The sequence below is a fragment of the Hypomesus nipponensis genome, chromosome 2 (genome assembly GCF_054491055.1).
Source record: "Hypomesus nipponensis isolate SF chromosome 2, ASM5449105v1, whole genome shotgun sequence".
Lineage (NCBI taxonomy): Eukaryota > Metazoa > Chordata > Actinopteri > Osmeriformes > Osmeridae > Hypomesus > Hypomesus nipponensis.
The window spans coordinates 16,581,304-16,600,252 of NC_140362.1; the positions used below are offsets into that span (position 1 = coordinate 16,581,304).

At 39.4% G+C, this 18,949-nt stretch overlaps 2 protein-coding genes across 3 annotated transcripts; one reads left to right on the forward strand and one right to left on the reverse strand.

The window, feature by feature from the left end:
- Nucleotides 1-1,656: 1,656 nt before the first annotated feature.
- Nucleotides 1,657-6,805, forward strand: scn1ba (sodium channel, voltage-gated, type I, beta a). Its single transcript, XM_084670344.1, has 5 exons — nucleotides 1,657-2,413; nucleotides 5,067-5,233; nucleotides 5,466-5,703; nucleotides 6,405-6,546; nucleotides 6,739-6,805. Exons 1-5 carry the CDS (start codon nucleotides 2,311-2,313, stop codon nucleotides 6,803-6,805), a joined length of 717 nt encoding a protein of 238 aa, XP_084526470.1. The 5' UTR covers nucleotides 1,657-2,310.
- Nucleotides 6,806-11,671: 4,866 nt separating this feature from the next.
- On the reverse strand, nucleotides 11,672-18,506 carry LOC146301041 (beta-1,4-galactosyltransferase 3). 2 transcript variants are annotated; one of them, XM_084708625.1, is made up of 6 exons: nucleotides 17,477-18,506; nucleotides 16,390-16,625; nucleotides 16,054-16,241; nucleotides 15,805-15,927; nucleotides 14,321-14,425; nucleotides 11,672-14,143 (listed from the first exon to the last, which is right to left on the reverse strand). In XM_084708625.1, exons 1-6 carry the CDS (start codon nucleotides 17,775-17,777, stop codon nucleotides 13,879-13,881), a joined length of 1,218 nt encoding a protein of 405 aa, XP_084564751.1. In that variant the 5' UTR covers nucleotides 17,778-18,506; the 3' UTR covers nucleotides 11,672-13,878. The 2 variants fall into 2 exon arrangements, 1 of the variants encoding a protein (XP_084564751.1); XR_014768112.1 differs by lacking the exon at nucleotides 11,672-14,143 and adding an exon at nucleotides 14,660-15,533 and having other exon boundaries at nucleotides 14,338-14,425.
- Nucleotides 18,507-18,949: the final 443 nt, after the last annotated feature.

Sequence of the window (18,949 nt, forward strand, 5' to 3'; positions counted from 1 at the left end):
GCGAATGTCCTTGTACTTACTGTAAGTCACTTTATAAGAGCGTCTGAGTTTTCCACATCGCTATTTGTTCAATTTAAGAGGTGAATTCGAAGTTAAACTCGCTTCTCTGAGTGCATGTGCGCTTCCAGGGGATGCAAACCCTGGCGGAGATAAGTGCCTTGGCACGACACCGGCATGCACGAACAGTAACATGACCCAGCAGCACACTATACTAACAGTATTTTTGCCAAAATTCTTTGTCCTGTGTTTTATTATGATCATAATCAACTAATTACAAAATCATTCAAGCAAGTGAATGCATTATCATGATGGCAGGACAGACCCTTTGCATGTTAGGGGAGGGGCTACACATTATATCAGGTGAAAACTGTAACTTTTGCTAGGAAAGAGCGGACATTTCCATATTATCTCAGGTTGTTCATTGTGACCAAAAAAACACAGTAAATAACACACATGATGGCAGGATAGGACCCTTTGCATGCAAGGGAAGGGGGTACACATTAAAACCGGTGAAAGAAACGGCCTGATATAATTTGTATCCCCTCTGTAACTTCTGTGTTCATTGACAGACCCTCTGCATGTTAGGGGAGGGGCAACACATTATATCAGGTGAAAAAACGGCCTGATATAATTTGTATCCCCTCTGTAACTTCTGTGTTCATTGACAGACCCTCTGCATGTTAGGGGAGGGGCAACACATTATATCAGGTGAAAAAACGGCCTGATATAATTTGTATCCCCTCTGTAACTTTTGCTAGAAAAGAACAGACATCTTTATATTAAGCATTATCTCAGGTTGTTCATTGTGACCAAAATAACACAGAAAATAACAGATATGATGGCAGGACACACCCTTTGTATGTTAGGGGAGGGGGTACACATTATATCAGGTGAAAAAATGGCCTGATATAATGTGTATCCCCTGATTCCTCTCTGTAACTTTGGTTAGAAAAGAGCAGAAATACCCACAAGTAAACGTATTTATGTAGATAAATTAGTCCCTTGTTACTATGGAAAACCCTGTTGAGTCCGCCCACCCCTACCATAAAGCAAGTTTATTTAAGTAATGGTCAATAGGCCTTCAGGTTTATGTCCGTTAGTCTGACTAATTTAAATTTGATTTGGTTATATTAAGCTAGTTAAATTTAGTTCAAGATCAAATATTTATTACGCATTTCATATTTAATGTTCAGAAATACCAGTGGTCTGTTTTGCTAATCCGAATTGGCTGTGCATGCGCGGGGTTCATTACTTACAGTAAAAAGTATATAGCCTAACTGGCCAAATGATGGTGCAACGTGCATGGCTACAATGACGAATACCACATGCATGAATACTGCTTGTTTGAATACTGCTTGTTTTGTACTGATCTTTCTACAATAAAAATAATTCTTTAAAAAAAAATACCACATGCATGGCTAAAAAATAAACACGAGGAGTAATAAAATGTGCATGGTTTACATAAGCGACATTTAGCAAAAACATTGGTATGAGCATGTAAAAATATTTGTGGTATTATCATGCAACCTTTATTTTTCCTTTGAAATTGCATGCATTGCTATTTGTAGCCCTAATCATATTTCTCTGCTTGGACAGAAGGTGGTAAAAAATAATGTTGGACATGTTCATTTGATGATCTGTGTTCTAGCCCTAAATGCAACAAAAGTATTATAGCAGTAGGCTTTATCTCACTAATCTAAACATGTGTCAACTTTACTGTAATTTTTTTAACTCACAGGGAAACACTTCCGATTATTCTTTTGCCTGGGGAGTGTCACTTTAGCACCTACCTCTTGACCCAATTTTATACAGCTGAATATAGGCCCCTTAGGAACAACAAGGGCCGAAACCTGAGAATCAATGTACATGTAAGAGTAGACATCTTGGTTTTGGGTGACAGTGACTCTCAGCCAGGCCTACTCTGACTCGACAAAAAAAAAAAGAAATTGGACATTGAAGTGGCTCTCAATCTAGCCTGTCCTTGCTGCTTGCTTATTCGTGCACAGTGAACATCCAAACTATATCCACTCAGTGGAGGAAAGCCTGAAAGAAGAAACTGTTTCACAGACCACATACCAAGTCTTGCTTCGAAAAGATCTTTGACATTTGTTGGAGAGAAAAAGAGTAAAAAGTGAACCCCCTTGGATATTTCTTTTATGGGAGTTTTTTAACTGGCCTGACCCTCTTGGATTAAAGGAAATTAAACCCAACAGACTTGATTGTATAGCCACATGGACTAGCTGCCAGCCTGTTTTTACCTGTTGTCATCCCCTTCTTTGTCTGTGGTGTGTATATGAGTGTGGTGTGTATATGTGTGAGTGTCTGTTGGCATTATCAACAGTTGCCTCCTGCTCGGCAATGATGCCTGCAGGGAGGATCTTGCTGGTTCCTGTCATACTCCTGGTGCTGCAAGGTAAGTAATTCATGAATTTCCTTGCAATGGCTGTACCATCTAGAAAGCCCTGGTACATGTACGCTCCCACTATGTTTCCTTTTGGTGCCCATACAGGTGGCTACCACTGCTAGCCCTACAGTGGTTTACTTAATATCAAAGGAGGGGAAGGGAGGGAAGGTTGAATCGGTTGACTGCAATTATCAAAATGGTTGGATCCAATAGTTTTTTTTCTCTTAAATTATCTGGGTCGCACTGTAAAAGCATGGGAAGCAGTCAGAAAGTGCTGCTGTTTAGAAAAAGTATGGCCACTATGCTTTGTGGATGGCAAAATGAGAACTTGCACAAAATATGCAAAGGATTGAGTTCGAGAGAAAAAAGAAGCATGGAATAACAAATTGAGTTGGTGTGGCCAATTGTCCTTGTGTAGCTGTGTAAATAGGTTAGCATCGTTTTTTAGCAGCAACTTGATCACTCAGAATTAGCCTTAAGTGACAAGACTTTGCCTGCACACAAGTAGTATGGAGCCACTTATTAAGAGAAGTGAGTTGAGGAGTAAAATGAGGGTAAATCTAAAAGGTCTATTGAAGAACAGTTACTCAGAAGAGTGACACAAAGTGCTATAGATACAGAATGCACTGTAGGGAATACACGTGTGTGACCATAAAAACGACAGGGTCATCCAGACCCATACAAATATTGGATTGCAGCCTGAGAATAGAAGGTTATTATTAATAACTACGGGTCTTCACACTATTCTACATCACGCCTGAGAAAGCACAACACATACTGAGGCAGTTCTCTTTCTGTTTTAGTTTATTCCTTTTTCCCTCTCTTATTTACCCCTCTTTCCAATGTAATCCTTTAAAAAGTATATCTGTGTGTATACTGAACTCTGCAGCTGACTACTCATCATGATTAAACATGCAATATTGTAAATTAATGTAAACGTTTTGAGCTAGCCTTCTGATTTGTTAAGACTCTGGCATAAATACCTAGCAATGCATCATAATTTATTTTCATATAAATTTGTTTTATCTACCAACCACGTTTTTGTCTCTTTTTTCATCTTACTTTTTATTCCATATTGCATTTAGTTCTGGGATAAAAAATACTGTGAATGAGCCCAATGGTGAAAATGAAAAGACTGTGGATGAGTCAAACAGCAACACAGTGCTATGTTTGCCTTTGTTGGTTCAAATGGAGATGTCTTAGATGTTTTGCATTTTCCCAGATTGTCTGTTGTTGGCCTCAAACATAAATCCCTCAGAGTGCAAATCTCTATCTGTTTTGTCGTATTTGTTGTGGAACTGAATCTCAGATGCCCCTCATTACACAATGGATGTTGCCAACTACGTGTGATTTTGTCATATTAATACATCTCTGCTCAGTTAAGTGGTAGTTATGTCTTTGGATGAAAGGTACTTACTGTACTTGTCTAAAACCTCTCATCTTGTGCTGTTGATTGAACAGTCAGCAGCATCAAGTTCTCCCCACTGTGTGTTTCTCCACCCCATCCAAAATAAAACCTCCCATGATATGTGCTATCTTTGTGTATATCTCTCTTTTGTTAAGACAGCTGGGTCATACACCTTTCACACCAAACGCACAGGCCCATCAAAATGAAGAATGGGCATGTGTCATGTGGTATTATTAATCTTCTACAGCACCAAGGTCTATGCCAAACATTATGTTTCTGTCCTTCGTAGCTGATGTCAAATTGATGTGTTCTTAACTTTCTCTTACCTTCCCTCCATGTTTCCTTCCCTCCACTCTGCAGTGTGTCAGCAAGCATTAAACCTCTCTTTCTGCTTGGTTAGAAATGACTGTTAATGTACAAGGATTGTTAACTCTCTCTTACTCTCTCCTTTTTCCTTCCCTTCCTCTCTGTCATCCCCTCATTCTCTGCAGTGAGGCAGAGTTTTTCAGTGTTACTACATTTTTATGCACAGTATTTAATGCAATACCTGACTGTGAAACTCAACCAAACTACAGTGCAGTTGACTTTGGCAGTCACTGTGCATCTGACAGATTGTGCACTTTGATTCCTATCCCCCTCCTCCCCCATTTGTACTTGAAAACACATACATCTCCAGAGGTCAAAACAGCACAAGATGATTGGTTGAGAGCGATGCAGTTGTCTCTGTCAAAACTACCTGGGTGCAGTGTGAGAGATAAACTCTTGGAGTTGCAGGTGTGTTACTAGCTAATGACGAGTATGTGACTTTATGACGGCATATATAGAGCATCTATACATTAAATGATATCAACCTATGGACAGGTTGCAAGGAAAACCGTAGCATTGCTCGATTTTGCTTGACGGTTTATTTCCCCTTTGCTTTTGGATTGTGGTTACAAGTTTGAGGTGTAATATCAACAATCAATTTGTAATTCAAAGAACAATAAAAACTAACACTAAACTCCCCCTCAAAATGAAACTATGGTCTGAAATAACAAGCATGTTGTGAGTGACAGAAGCAAGCACACAAAGAAAGATTGATCAGATTAATCTTTAGAATCTATTTGGAAAATCAGTTTTTCCTTAATTTGGGTACTATTTTATAGTATTCTTAAAGCTAAGAATTACCACCACTTTTGGTGGTCACTTCACTTCGTCTTTCTTCATTGGTATAACCTAGAAACCTAGCATCCCTTACGATACTTTCCTCTCCAGCTGGACTGTGCCATTCGGCTTGTGTGGAAGTGGAGTCCGACACGGAGGCAGTGGCTAACAAGGGCTTCAAGATGAGGTGTATCTCCTGTAAGATGAGAAATGAGGTGCCTGCCACTGCCACTGTCGACTGGTCCTTCATGGCTAAGGGAGAAAGCAAGTTCACACCTGTGAGTCCTGGTCAAATTGATTTTCAAATGTTTCCAAGAGCATGAGACGTCATTCTGTGTAAGTTCCCCTGTAGGCTTTTGCAAGGATAATATATCTATTATAATGTGATAAATCTAGAATAATATGTGAAGGTAATTTGTGTTCTGAGGGGGGCTGAATATGAGGCACATCTATCAAGTATATCGCACTGTAGTGCAATAGAACCGTTACACCTTTTTTTCTCCTTCCCAGATTTACAGCTATGAGGATGAGGTGGGTGACATCAAGGATGAACGTTTCTACGAGCGCCTGGACTGGAACGGCAGCAAAAGGACCCAGGATCTGCAAGATGGCTCCTTATACATTCTCAATGTGACTTTCAATGACATTGGCACATACCGCTGCTTCTTCAACCGCATCCTCACTTTCCCAAACTATGAGTTTCATACCAACGCCACCAAGATCATCCACATCAACGTGGTGCCACGACGTAGGTAGCCTATTGGCACTCTGTCAGGAGAGACTGTTATAGCTATCATGGTAGCCAGGTTTAATTTGGCCTTTCAAAAGCCTTCCATAAAGCATTTACAGCAGAATCAACAATCTGGAATGGGTGTTTAGGAATAATAATTTAAGTCACTGTTTTTATTGGTCATTTGCACAGATCACACAATGTCATCTGGGCGCTGGGTTGTGGTAGAGTCTCTTCTGTGTTGTTTCCATGTCCATATTCTTCCTCTTATACAGTTTTCCCCACTCCAGAGTTAGTCAGGCAGGACATGGATCCTCCAATACATCACTCACTGTCATGGTTAGCTATTCTTCCATAGTTTTGAGAAAGGAGAGAGTGCAACAGACTTGGTGGACTGACTGTATTCGCTTTTTAGATCATTTGTGGTACATTTAAAAAATATGTGAATTGGGCTAGTACTGGATGCGTATTTTGATACAAGTGGTAAAAAACTACAATACATGATAGAGGTATCATACTAAATCACATTAAATCTACAAACATATCTTATTAATAGAATTATCACAAAATATACATTGCAACAAATAAATACATATAGTTATAATTGCACAATTTACTGTCAAGATATGAATGTACAATGTTATGTGTATGAAATGAGTGAATTAGTTGTAGGTGCAAAAACTAATGTAGTAACAAGATGCATGATCCTTCCCCCAAAGTCACCAGGGGCGTGGTATCCATATTGTCGGAGGTGATGATGTACGTGTTCCTCATTGCTGTGCAGTTTTGGCTCCTGGTAGAGATGGTTTACTGCTATAAGAAGATAGCAGCTTCTGGGGAAGAGGCCTTGAGAGACAGCGCGTGAGTAGCTTCACAAAAATTCAGCCTCTTATGTATCAATAATTTACCCTTGGTGATTTCTACTGAACTGGTCCCTATGAGTGGCTTCTGTTCATGCTCCTGTTCACTTTTTCTACTTAACTCTCCCTGTATGTTCTGTTTTCAACATCCTTTTCTTTCACAACTGCTTGCCCTTTTTTCTCTCTCTCTCAGGGCGGAGTACTTAGCTATTACTTTGGATATTAAAGAAAATTGTGCAGGGGTACAGGTATCAGAATAGAGCTGGTATGTCTGTTTTCAAACTGTGCCTGAAAACTCTGCTCTGTCTGTTCTCCTTTTTTTGTCTTCCAATACTCACTTCTGCATACTTGTTGATTGACTGTTCTTTATTATCTTTTAGGAAACGGAAGGCCTCGACAACCAGCCAACAACTTTGATGTTCATGCATGTTCATCTCTCATCATGGAAGAACAAGGATTTTTCAATTGACAATTTATTTTCAGTGAGACAATGAACAAACTGAGATTGAGAAAAATTGTAATTACAGGTTATGCATACCTATCAGTTAGATATTACAGAAAGTTGTAATGAGAAATGTCATTAAATCATCAACATAATACTCTGACACTCTATTCTTGACTTGAATGATCAGAATCATGACAACCTGTCATGGACCATATATTTCTGATGGTTGATTCAGAAAAGTTTGCTTATCTATGATTGAATATCCGTATTAAATAATAAACTATATTAATCCAATACATTAAATGTACATAATTAAACACTGAACAGATTAGAAGCATCAATTATATGCACCATAGTTGTAATTGTACATATAGGCAATCTTGTTTCTGTCTGACATGTCTGTGTGACAACATGTATCTACTAGTCAAAGCACAACTGATACTGATTGGTTTTTTCCTTGCAGATCACACTTTTGAAGACAAAACGCAAACGCATCACCCTTTGTAGTGTGGGTACTATACAAATTCAACCTTATAGCTTTTCTGTCTATCCATAATTACAGTGAATGCTTAGATGTAATCAGTAATTATAGAAAATACACACTTAATCAGTGACTATCATTTTTAAATGCATCTTATCAAACAGCAATCTGACCAAGGTGCAAAAGACAAATGGCACGTCTACTTGTTTCAGTTAGCTGTTCCATCTCCAACAAAGTTACTGATGGTATAAGTTAATCAGTGTTCTATGACAGCCTTTTGAAATTACAAACTTTTTGTTTTCCTTTATACAGTGAGTTCCCCTTTTTTTACTTTGCTTGCTTAAGAAATGATGCGGGCATTCAGATGGGATTTGAAGACAAATACGTATTGTTCCCCAATAACTTATTATTATAAGCAGCCTAGTTTATAATTGTATTGTTTTATCCTCAATGTATTCTGACAACTTTAGGATGAATAGGGCATGTGGCAGTATTTGACTCTTCCATGGGCAATCAGCAGAGATGGCCCAAGGCGTAAGTTAACTAAGATGCTGCTTAGGGCCCCTGTGACCACAAGAGGGGCCCCAAGAGCACATCAAATTGTAGCTTACAGTTTTTCTCGATTGCTAACATACAAAAATGGTATGTGTTAGCCATCCTCACAAAACCATGTTGCCAAATCCCAGGAGAAAGACCATGTACCACAATCTTTTAACACAATTGACCCTTTTGGACACATTTCTCAGGTTCATTCACACTTCTATGCAAAAGTCTAAACACACCTCTCACTAAATATCACCATTATGTCATTCAGAAAACATTGCCGTTTGATAAGTAAACCCAAACCAGCGCAATTCAAACACCCTTAACAACCTATTATCCATGTGTAAGCACTAACAAGCAAATATACTCAACAAGCAATCAGGGGTTTGGAATGAATACAAAGCTAACTCATCTGTACTTTACAGTTTTTCTGAATTGCTAAAACACTTAAACCCATTGGCTGAACAAAGTTATCAGTTGCCTAAACTCATGTAGCTAATTGTGCAGTCTGTTGTCAATACCTTAAACCATTTCACATGGTAAAACACAATTTGCAAATCTCACATAGACTTTTCAGCAAAACTCTAAACACATTCTCATTCTCAAAACACATTCTGCACTCTAATGCACATGTCATCCATACTGGTAAACACAAATGGCAACAATCAAATACAAATAGAAAAAACATGTCATTGACTAAACACAACCACTCAAAATTGATTTAACTTGTTTTTAAATGATGTGACACAACCAATATAAGCCAGTTCAGAGAGCAAACAGGTTGTTGAAGGTGGGAAAATATTCCTTGTGATGTCAATGACCCTGACCCAGACCAAAGACAAGAAGAAGCACATTGATCACATGTTTACTCCTTTGATTTTTGTACCTTTTACTGTATAGTATTGTATACTGTAGTACAGTGCATTGTAGGCTCTATACTGTAAAATTACATAACAAATGGTATGGCCCTGAACATTGCACTTTCCATTTGTTACAGTAACAGTACTGAATGCTCAATAGATTTAGACTGGTTGCAGGTTTATATCAACAAAGAACAAGAGTGAGTTGTGGGTAGTGAGATGCAGGGTATAGTACTCTGATATATCGGCCGATATAGAAAATTACCGTAATAAAATAAAAAATCCAGAAACGCGTAACAAAACAAACAGATTTCCCTAACATTCTGCCCCACTCGTGTTGCCAACAGGGACGTTGTAGAGTGCCCTTTGGTGACAAACTATGCAAGGCCAGTATAGTACTGTATAGGGGTACAAGGAGGAGAAAGAATAAAAAACAATTGCAAAGAGCAAAGCAGAGTAGTAATTTCTGATAAATGTTGAGCTACTATGATAGAACATGTTTTCGTTCATCAAAAGACATTGACGGATAAATATGAAATTAGTTTTGAGATTACGTAAAAATGTACTTCTCCTTGAGAACTATATGTTTTGAACAATGGGTTTTCAATTTTTTGGTGTATTGTTTACTGACTGCTTGATAGTGTATATCATTTTGATCACTTTGTTTATGATTTGAGAGCAGTGTTTGATTTTGAGCACAGGTAAATCTGTTTTGAGGTGAAAGTTTGATTTTGAGGACAGGTAAAACTGTTTTGAAGCGAAAGCTTCATTTTGCAAGAGAATTCAGAGGTTTTGTAAATAGTGCTTGAAGATGAGGTTTTGTGTTTACAGTTTTGAGAAAATGGGTGACTGTTTCAAGAATGTGTTTTAGCAATTGTGAAAAACTGTAAAATCATGGATGCAAATATCAGAGGAAGAGGCAGAATTGTCAGAATTGTCAGAACGAGAGGAGGTGGACAGGGGAGATGAAGAGGAAGAGGAACAATTATCTCAAATGAGATCCATACCACACTATGACAGACATCCCTATGACAGAACAACCTTCTCCAAGCCATGGAAGAAGCTTGTGGGACATTGCTATGGAGTCTTGTCAGGGATGGCTCAGGCATTCAAGGGAATTTTCCCTGCTGTTTGGCTTGAGAAAACATTGCCTGTGATGTTGAGAAAAATCTCTGGCCTGACCCTGGTCAGAGATAGGATGCTGACCCAGAAAGAACAGTACTGTTGCGTACTCAAGCTCTGTTACCCAGGAAAAAAATATTTGTTTGTTTCCTTGTTTTTCTCAGCCTTTGTTCCCCAAATTACAATTTACAGCAATATATTTGTGCAATACTACTATTTGCATCCTGTGACCACTACAGTAACAAGAGCTCAAAATGCAATTGCTGTATAATGTAAATAGAAAATAAACAGCCTGTAAGAAGGACAATTGCAGTAATTGTGAGTTTTATGATTTACATCATGTCAAACTCATGAGGTAAAACATATCTAAAATTCAGGTACATGTTATAGTTAATGGTTCTTGAAAACCTTTTTATAATAGTGTTTTCAATTCCTCCCAGGTGTGTGCAAAGGGTATTCAGAAGGTGGAATTTATTTGAGGTCTTTGTGTGTATTTTGAATGCAAAGTTAGGTTTATACGACAGATAATACGGTTTTGACTACAGTGTTTGATTTTGGGTCAAAAGTCAAAGGTTTGGCCAAAACAGTTTAGGTATGAAGATGTCTGTTTCGAGTTTGGGGAAAACACAATATATATATATATAATTATGTATTTGGTAGCAATGTTTTGCTAACCAACATAATCTTGTTATGACAGACAACGGTCTCTCTGACTGAGTCTTGTCAGTGATTTTAAGGATATCACTGTACAATTAACAGGCGACTAAGCTGTTAAATTAACTCCAAGATAATCCTCCATGATCCGAACGGTGAAATTCCACAATAAATGATATTCATACCTTTTTAAAATGTGTGATGTGTGTAGAAAATATCTGATCAGCTCAACAAATTAGGGAGAGAATATTGATGGACTCCCTCTGTAATGGACTGAGCACCAACAATGCTGTAATATCATTCTGTCCCATTGTGTAGATGTGGTTATGTTGCTTCCTAACATCAACATACTCTCAAATAAAAGTTTACTGTTGCATTGTGTGTACTTTATTCAATTTAAAGAAAACATTTTTTTCCCTGTTAAGAAGTTATATCATTCACAAAACAGATGATGGATTCATTCTCAAATTATATAAAATTATCATAGCTATACCCATATTCATACCCAAAGTACATTTGAACTATGTAGCTAGAGACAGTAGATGGGACTGTCTTGTCTATAGTGCCACAACATTGACAATATAGAGTCGAGTAATACTTTATTAATCCAAAGCAAGAAATGCAGTTATTGCAATGATGGGATGTGTTGGGACTCCTGCAGCCAGAAGGGTTACCCCTTATCTATCCCGCGGGGCTTCTTCACCCCTCGCTCCCCAATGGTGTTAAGACCTCCCTCTTCAACTACACGCCTCTCAGTCACCGCAGTCCTTCTGACATGGTCTGAAATTCAAACTTTTCCTGATCAATTAACCTAATAAGTATCTCTCAAACTGATGACTGGTGGCCATATGCAACGTATCACACATTTCCTTATAAGGGCCATGAGTGTGCCACGTGACCCACACTAAAGAGAGCAACTAGTCAGACCTGAGGGGGTCCGTTATAGTAAAAGACAAAACAGAGTATTCATACCTAAAAGCGTAGGCTACATTTAAAACATTACATGTTCTAAAAACACAAGTGTATGAGTCATAATTTCTTTATTATTCATTATATAAGGCCACTCTGGACTGTGCAGATTTCATTAAGAAACTATAGCAAAAAAGTCACACTATCCTGAACTGTACATCAACATCCCTGTGGAGTGTTGGTCTAACAATAAACTTAAGAGCACACACATACAGCAAACAAATATGTAGTTGCTTAACCTGTTCAAATATACAGAGCGGATTAAGCATGCTTAACCAAACCTAAATTTGAACAAATTTTTCTTGGGCATATCCGTGTTGACGGATGGCCTACCAAGACTTTAGTTGTATGCATAAGTTTGGCCACCATTGGAGATAATTTGCCTTTTAAAACCGTACATACTGAATTTAGTCTTACTCCTCTACACACAATATCACATATAAACAAAGTAAAAACATAACATTCATAGGTCAGACTTCTGGAAGTTATCACATGGAAGATATGTCTGCCAAGTACTAAACACGATTGAAATTAAACGGCTCATTATTTTGAAAGGGTTCACAAACTTTTGCATACAACTGCATGTGTTATGCATATTCAGATAACATACAGACAGGTAATGCTGTTGAATGAATTCAGGCTGAAACGTTGAGAAAAGTGGACTATTTTAAACAAGTGTCACAGGTAAATAGAACAATGGACTGGAGACAAGCCATTAACATGCATAGATAAAACATTGAAGAAAAAAACAAAACAATGAAATAATGGACAGCATTGCTTGCAACGTCATTTGTTACCATTTTGACTGATTTGCCTATTATATAGCAGCACTTTCTCCGTAATAGGAGTCAAAAGGAATGCTGCGGTTGCTTAACAAAGAAACCCAAACATGCAAACAGCGTTGATTTAATGAAAAAATTATAAAAGAAAATAATCTTTAGCTTTCAAAGCACATTGGTTGCATGGCATGAAGTTGTCGACAGCTAACTGGCATACATGTGTCACAATGTTCCCTTATTGTGTCACAATGTTCCCTTATTACAGTACTTCCCTTATGTACTGGCCACAAGTCAACCATACCCATTACGAGACTTCATCCCTACTTGTCACCAAATTCTGTCAGTAAATTCCACACTGTACAATCAAATTAAAGAAAACGAAATGTGGCATTTGACTTCATTAACAGAGATGCAATAATCTAAAGAGACCGGAAGTAAAAGTCATTAGGCAAAAGACTGCAATGGACTTCTTCCACCTAATTATTATAAATCAGTGCTGATAAATTAATCATTTGAGGAGAGATTAAATATGTCAAAACCAGCACAACATAACTAAACTAAGATGTAATAAAGTGTCTTATTGATCTCATGGAATTAAACAAAACATAACAGCATACACCAGTAAACAATGAAGTACACAATAGATAGCCTGCTCATCTGAAGGCAATTGATTGATAATATTTACCCAAGCCCACTCTTACAAAGGCAATATTTTTTTATTTTTAAACAGAAAATACCATGGTTGTAGATGGAGAATATGATAAGGAAAAACATGCTGTTTTGATTGTACTGTACTGACAACCATAAAGATCGAATGAGCTGTGTCTGCACTATTGTGTTAATAGAAAGGTTGAAATGACATGTCTTTTATACAAGGAACCATTAAGCTGCAACTCAAGACACCCCACAGCATGGTTCCAAAAGTCAGAATTCACCACATTTGCTACAGTATCAAACTTCTACGCTATAAAAATAACAAATGCTATTGAATTTTTGAAAAAAAAAACACAACAATCCCTCTACCACCTATAATCATACAAAATATAAGGTAATTGTGTGAGGGCAAAAAAAAAAAAGATGTATTCTAAGGCAACTTCAGGTTCAAAAAGTGGCTGTTTAACTGCACTGTAGAGAAATAAACACAGGCAAAGTCAGTTTGTCCTCTACTGTTCCCTTAACAACCCACAGCAGAGAAAAGTCATCAATGGCCAGTAGTAGAGTCAGGGTGAGGTGACCCCAATCCCTCTTTCATCTTGATACAACTGACTGTGAAAGTTGCAGTTTTTTTAATGACAGAAAAGGCAATGTGTCTATCATGGAATCCAGCACACCAAGGGAATGTATATCTCCCCCAAAAGGTTTTTGATAGGAGTCAGTGGTCAGGAAAAGGACAGTTTTTTTTTTCCAAGGTAACAGGCATGTTCCACACACCAGGTAATAAGTCACAGGTGGAATGGGATATAGATTTGGGGGTAGGAGTTCAGTGGTGTTGGCTCTTTGGTTGGTCCTGTTTGGGTTTGACAGGGGGCTTGGCTGGAACCTTGGTGGATAGTTTGACTGGAGGCTTAGCTGGGGTTTTCGCAGGAGTGTTGGATAATTGGGTGGCATGCAGACCGGCCTCAGTGCCAATGTTAACGCTGATGTTAGTATAGAGGGGCAGGTAGTCACGCATTAACACCTCATACTCTGCAGTGTTCATGCCATCCAGCTTCCAGGTTTGTCGTGTCTTGGCCAACATGTTGAACCTGGTTTCAAGAAGGGAGAGAAGACCGTTAAAGACCAAGGGGACAGTGAGACATCTACAGTCATGACCAAAACAATATAAAATGTTCTATGTCCCCACATTTATTTCATTGTTGCATTGCATAACCGGTTGGTTTTACAACATAATATATATGCTTAAAGAAAGACAGACACTGTACCTCCGAGGGTTCACGTCGTTTCCCTTGTCCAATTTGTGTTTGATCATCTTGTAGCGACCCACTTTCAGCGACGGTCGTTTGATATACATTCCTCCCAATGAAACTCTGATGGCCAGAAACAAGCCAGAAGGCAAGAGGAATGAGAAGTAACCATTTAAATTAAACAGGTGAAATGTGGGATTTTAAATTGTTGAACATTTCAGAACTTTGCCCCAATTTTGTTTAGTTGAATGATGTGTATGTACAAACATAGTAAATCAAGACATTAAACAATATACACAGTCATTCTGATAAATGTATGATAAACAAAATCATACTATGGATAAAATATCAACATACTGTATGGCAAGTTATTGTATCTCAGTGTGTTAGCCTTCGGAATGCTGAGTTTGTGTCCATTTCTGGTGCTTCTACCTGAGATGTCAGATCTGCACTTTGGCAACCAGTGTGCAAATTCAGAGTTCAGAAGGGATCTGGCAAACTTTAGACTCATTCTCTCACGCCTTTCAGCTAGAGTAGTAAGGCCCAGGTGTGCTAGTGCATCTGTATATCCAGGGTAGGCACGGCCCATGATTCGGCAGGCTCTCTTTTGAATCCTTTCCAACTGGTCAACTTGTTGCTTCGTTAGTCCAGGGGTTCAGATGGGCACAGCATACTCGAGTAGGGGCCGGATGTATCCCGTGGAAATCCCCAATAATTCAATAGATAAGCTGAAATTTCTGAGACGCTTGAGAATGAACAGCTTTCTTGCTGCTTGTGCTGACATATGCTTGACTTGCTCATCCCAACACAAGTCGTTTTGAATACGTAGGCCAAGTATTTTTACACAGGGAACAGCTTTGATTTGCAGCGGAGGGAACGCTGCAAATCAACTCCTCAACTTTGTCAGCTGTTCTGTCAACTTGTTTACAGTATAGTTATCAAATATTTTGGGGTTATCTGCAGGTTTACTACACATTTTTGGGGGGGATTTGTGCTGGTTTTGGATTCCTACAATGTGATCTGCATCTTTGAAATGCATTTTTTTCAGAGTTTTGGATACTGTGTTGGAATACCACCATGCCAAGACAAAAGGTACCAGGTGCACACTGAAGTCAACCACCCCCACAACTTAAGGGTGTAACCTACCTGCCTACCCATACAAACCATACAAACGATAACAAGCAGTCTCATGTTATTCTGATCTCTTTCCTGAATCAGGATCTCAAGGAGCCTAAGGCAGAAAGACAAGCCTGTCTAGAATTACATTGTTTCCGGCTGTCGATTGTTTCCTTCTAACCTTCTCCATTGCATTTTTGGTGGTTTTGTCTTCTGTGCTGCGCCACATCCATTGTCACACCCTCTAATGACCACAGCACTTGACACCAGCTTTTACCAACCTGAACAAAGTACTGTTCTCTAGAGAGCTAATAGCAGCAATAAAGAATATTCAATTAGACATGGTACAAAAAAAATACTGCAGATTATATTTCACTAAGACTCACCTAATGCCAATGTCGTCATCCTCTCCTCCCCAGCCCCAGTAGTTGTTGGGGAAACCGTTCATTTTAAGGTAGTGAAGAGGTGACAATGCAGACACTCCTCCAAAATACATCTTATATGGAAGCCTGAAAAAAAATTAAGACATTAAATAGACAAAGAAACTGTTGAGTAAAAGGACCAAATGCCAAATGTCAAATGGGTGGAAGCAGAAAGAGAGGTTAGAAAGCAAATAATGGGGGCATAAAACTAACTTGTAGCCAAACTTATCCATAGCGATGGCGGCATGCTTGGGCTGGGAGTCACACACATATGTGTTGCGGTCATCTTCTGGTATAAGGTCCACATCGTGGAAAAAGAGGCAATCCCAGTCCTCCTCCCTCATGGCCTCGCGAAAGCCCACGTTCATCAGCTTTGCTCGGTTGAACGTGTAGTTCCCAGCCTACAACACAACAGCAGCACAGCAGGGTGAAGACATGACCTTTCTTGCTGCGAATGGCAGATAGTCAAATGAGAGGAATTGTGTCATCAGTCTAAAATGTGTCCTTTTCTAATAGAATGTGCGTATTTTGTGTTTGTGTGCGTCTAACCTGGTGGATGACATAGATGCCATAGTTGAGCTGTTGCCGCTGCAGGAATGGATGCAAGTAATAGAGTAGGAATTTTAAGTGGTGTTCCCGGTTCCTATGAGGAATAATGATGGCAGTTCGATGTTGCGCCTCACAGTCTGGTGGCCTGTACCGACCCCCACGGACCACTAGAGGATTCTTCCTCTGTACTTCAGCAAACGTTAACCCCGAAGGGAAGTGGACATGGATTGGCCCACCTGGTAAGACACAGGGAAAGACAGTTCTGTATGAGTTTCCATTTCAGTATTTAAAAGTATAACCAAACATGAATTACAGACTTCTCAGATTTTTCTCAAGCTATTTTACAGAAGCAGAAAAACACCATGTATAAACACTTAAGGAGAATCCCAGTTTCAAAATAATGCAGGCTCTTTAAAATCAGAATGTGAAACAATTGCAGGATGGACAAGAAAAAAAACTTTTAAATAAACAGAATACAAAAACAATTGTGGATGGCCATAAAATATCAGTATTCTTGTGTGGTAAGCCACATCCAAATACAAATGTTATTCTGCCGTAGTGGTGGCTCTGATGGCTTCATAATTCCTACACTGCGTCCTTTCTATGTAGTCACAAAGTGTAGAAGCTATTACCAGCAGAACTACCGCAGTTGTCCCAGAATAATATTGCCACTTGTCCCTTCTCATTTTGATAATAATAGGTTAGAGAGCATGCAAGCACACACACATTTGTTTTGCTAGTTCGAATGAGTCATAAAAACCTAAACAATCAGGCTGATGTCCAACTATCTTGTAAAAACAAGATGGGAGAAGTTCTATTGGTTTCAGTACAAACAATGTTGAAACAAGAGAAAGGAAAGACCCAGTTGTCAAACCTGTTTGGCGCCTGTATTGACTCTTTCCCGGACGGTGATTACATACTCTCACAAACCTTGTCTAATGTTCTACCTTGATGTATGGGTGGAAAATCCTTCTACAGTTTTAGGTGTCAACTCCAAGGTACTGTTGTCTATCCTCAACAAGCAACAAACAAGGACACTGGGCAGGACCTGGTAACTTTACACTGGGAAAACTTGTGGTTAACTCACCAATGAGAGGGGATGTCTTTGGACAGAAGGGCATGTCCTCACTTCCGGTCTGAACCCTGGCCAGCAAGGATAGGTTGGCGTACACATCAGCCCCTACACCTGCCCTTGATCCTGCCAAGCCATCTGGTCCGCTGGTGTTGTTGCAGCCCTGGGATAACCCACCGCTATCAGGTTTGCGGAAGATGCGGATGAAGTAGGTGACCCTTTTCTGGTAGCCCTCACGAGAGAGCAGTGCCATAACAACTAACTGGATGCTCAGGAACATGAACAAGTAGCGCCATTTGGACTGGATTGTGATCATGTTAACAAAAGAGTGCCACGGCAACAGAGGAGGAAGTGGTTTTCACTGGTTGGTCAGCTGACTGGTTGGTTGGTGCAGGTGACTAACAGTCAACTATACCACAATTAAGGAAGTTTTACTGTAAACACAGAGTCCATAATGTGTGCAGCTGTTGAATATGGCACAGATATGCTGAATCACATTGATAAGTTTTAGGTCCTTTACAAAAAATTTACAGCAATGTTCTCATATGGGAATGTGGCTAAATGAAAAAAAGATCCAAAAGGCACTTTGGGTTTACTGATAAATGGAGAAAGCACAAGTGAGGTTGAGAGAGACTATAATCCAAAAATGCACATCAAGTTTGTCACCTATATCTCAATCCCATTATCCACCACAGGTTGAGATGCTGTCTGTCTGGTAGTCCTGTGGGTGACTGGCACAATGTGATGTTGGTGGTGATGCCAGCTCAACATTCTGCAACTTCCCTCAGTGTGATTATGTCAGTGGTCCATTCCACCATGGTTGAATAGTCTAGTTTAAAGGCTGTCAGTTTGCTTGTGCGATCTTGTACTGCTTTCTGCTGTCCTCAGGAGAGGTGGGAGCATATGCAGGAGTCCAAAGGACTACAGCTTCCAATCATTTGCTGGCTGGCTTGAAAGCTAGAGCCATGTGGAGTGGGCCGTATTAACCACGCGAGGAGTAATCAAAAGATATTAGATGAAAAAGAGAGGAAAGGGGAGAGCGTGGTGGTTGTTGGGGGGGGGGGGGGGAGGGGGGGAGGGAGGGGAAGGGTCTGCCACCTGGGACTATTGTCGCATCCTAGTACACTACACAGCAAAGAGGCTTCCAGTTGTACAGGATGTTCCACCCAACCGGATCTCCAGGGTATGAACTAATCACACACAGACAAATCTGAAAGACATAAAAGAAGACACAGGAGTAAATTGCAAATGTTTTATCTTGCCAATTATAAATCTTTTTAGGTGATTTACAACACAATATTAAATATGCTTGTTTTCCAAGTAACAACATGCCCAAGTAGAGCCTGGACAGTCAGGTCTGATGTGGGCCCCAATATAAATCCACTTCCAGACTGAGGCCCTTTAAGAGCAGGGAAAGAGACAGAAAGACTGCCTTCCCTCCAACTCCTGTTAAAATGGTCTGCTGTAGTCACACCCACACCTACAAAT

Coding starts and splice junctions, on each gene's coding strand:
- scn1ba (XM_084670344.1), top strand. CDS start 2,311: ATGTGTGAGTGTCTGTTGGCATTATCAACAGTTGCCTCCTGCTCGGCA. Junction 5,234..5,465: donor GAGAAAGCAAGTTCACACCT/GTGAGTCCTGGT, acceptor TCTCCTTCCCAG/ATTTACAGCTATGAGGATGA. Junction 6,547..6,738: donor GAGGCCTTGAGAGACAGCGC/GTGAGTAGCTTC, acceptor TCTCTCTCTCAG/GGCGGAGTACTTAGCTATTA.
- LOC146301041 (XM_084708625.1), bottom strand. CDS start 17,777: ATGATCACAATCCAGTCCAAATGGCGCTACTTGTTCATGTTCCTGAGC. Junction 15,928..16,053: donor ATGGATAAGTTTGGCTACAA/GTTAGTTTTATG, acceptor ATTTTTTTTCAG/GCTTCCATATAAGATGTATT. Junction 14,144..14,320: donor AACGACGTGAACCCTCGGAG/GTACAGTGTCTG, acceptor TCTTGAAACCAG/GTTCAACATGTTGGCCAAGA.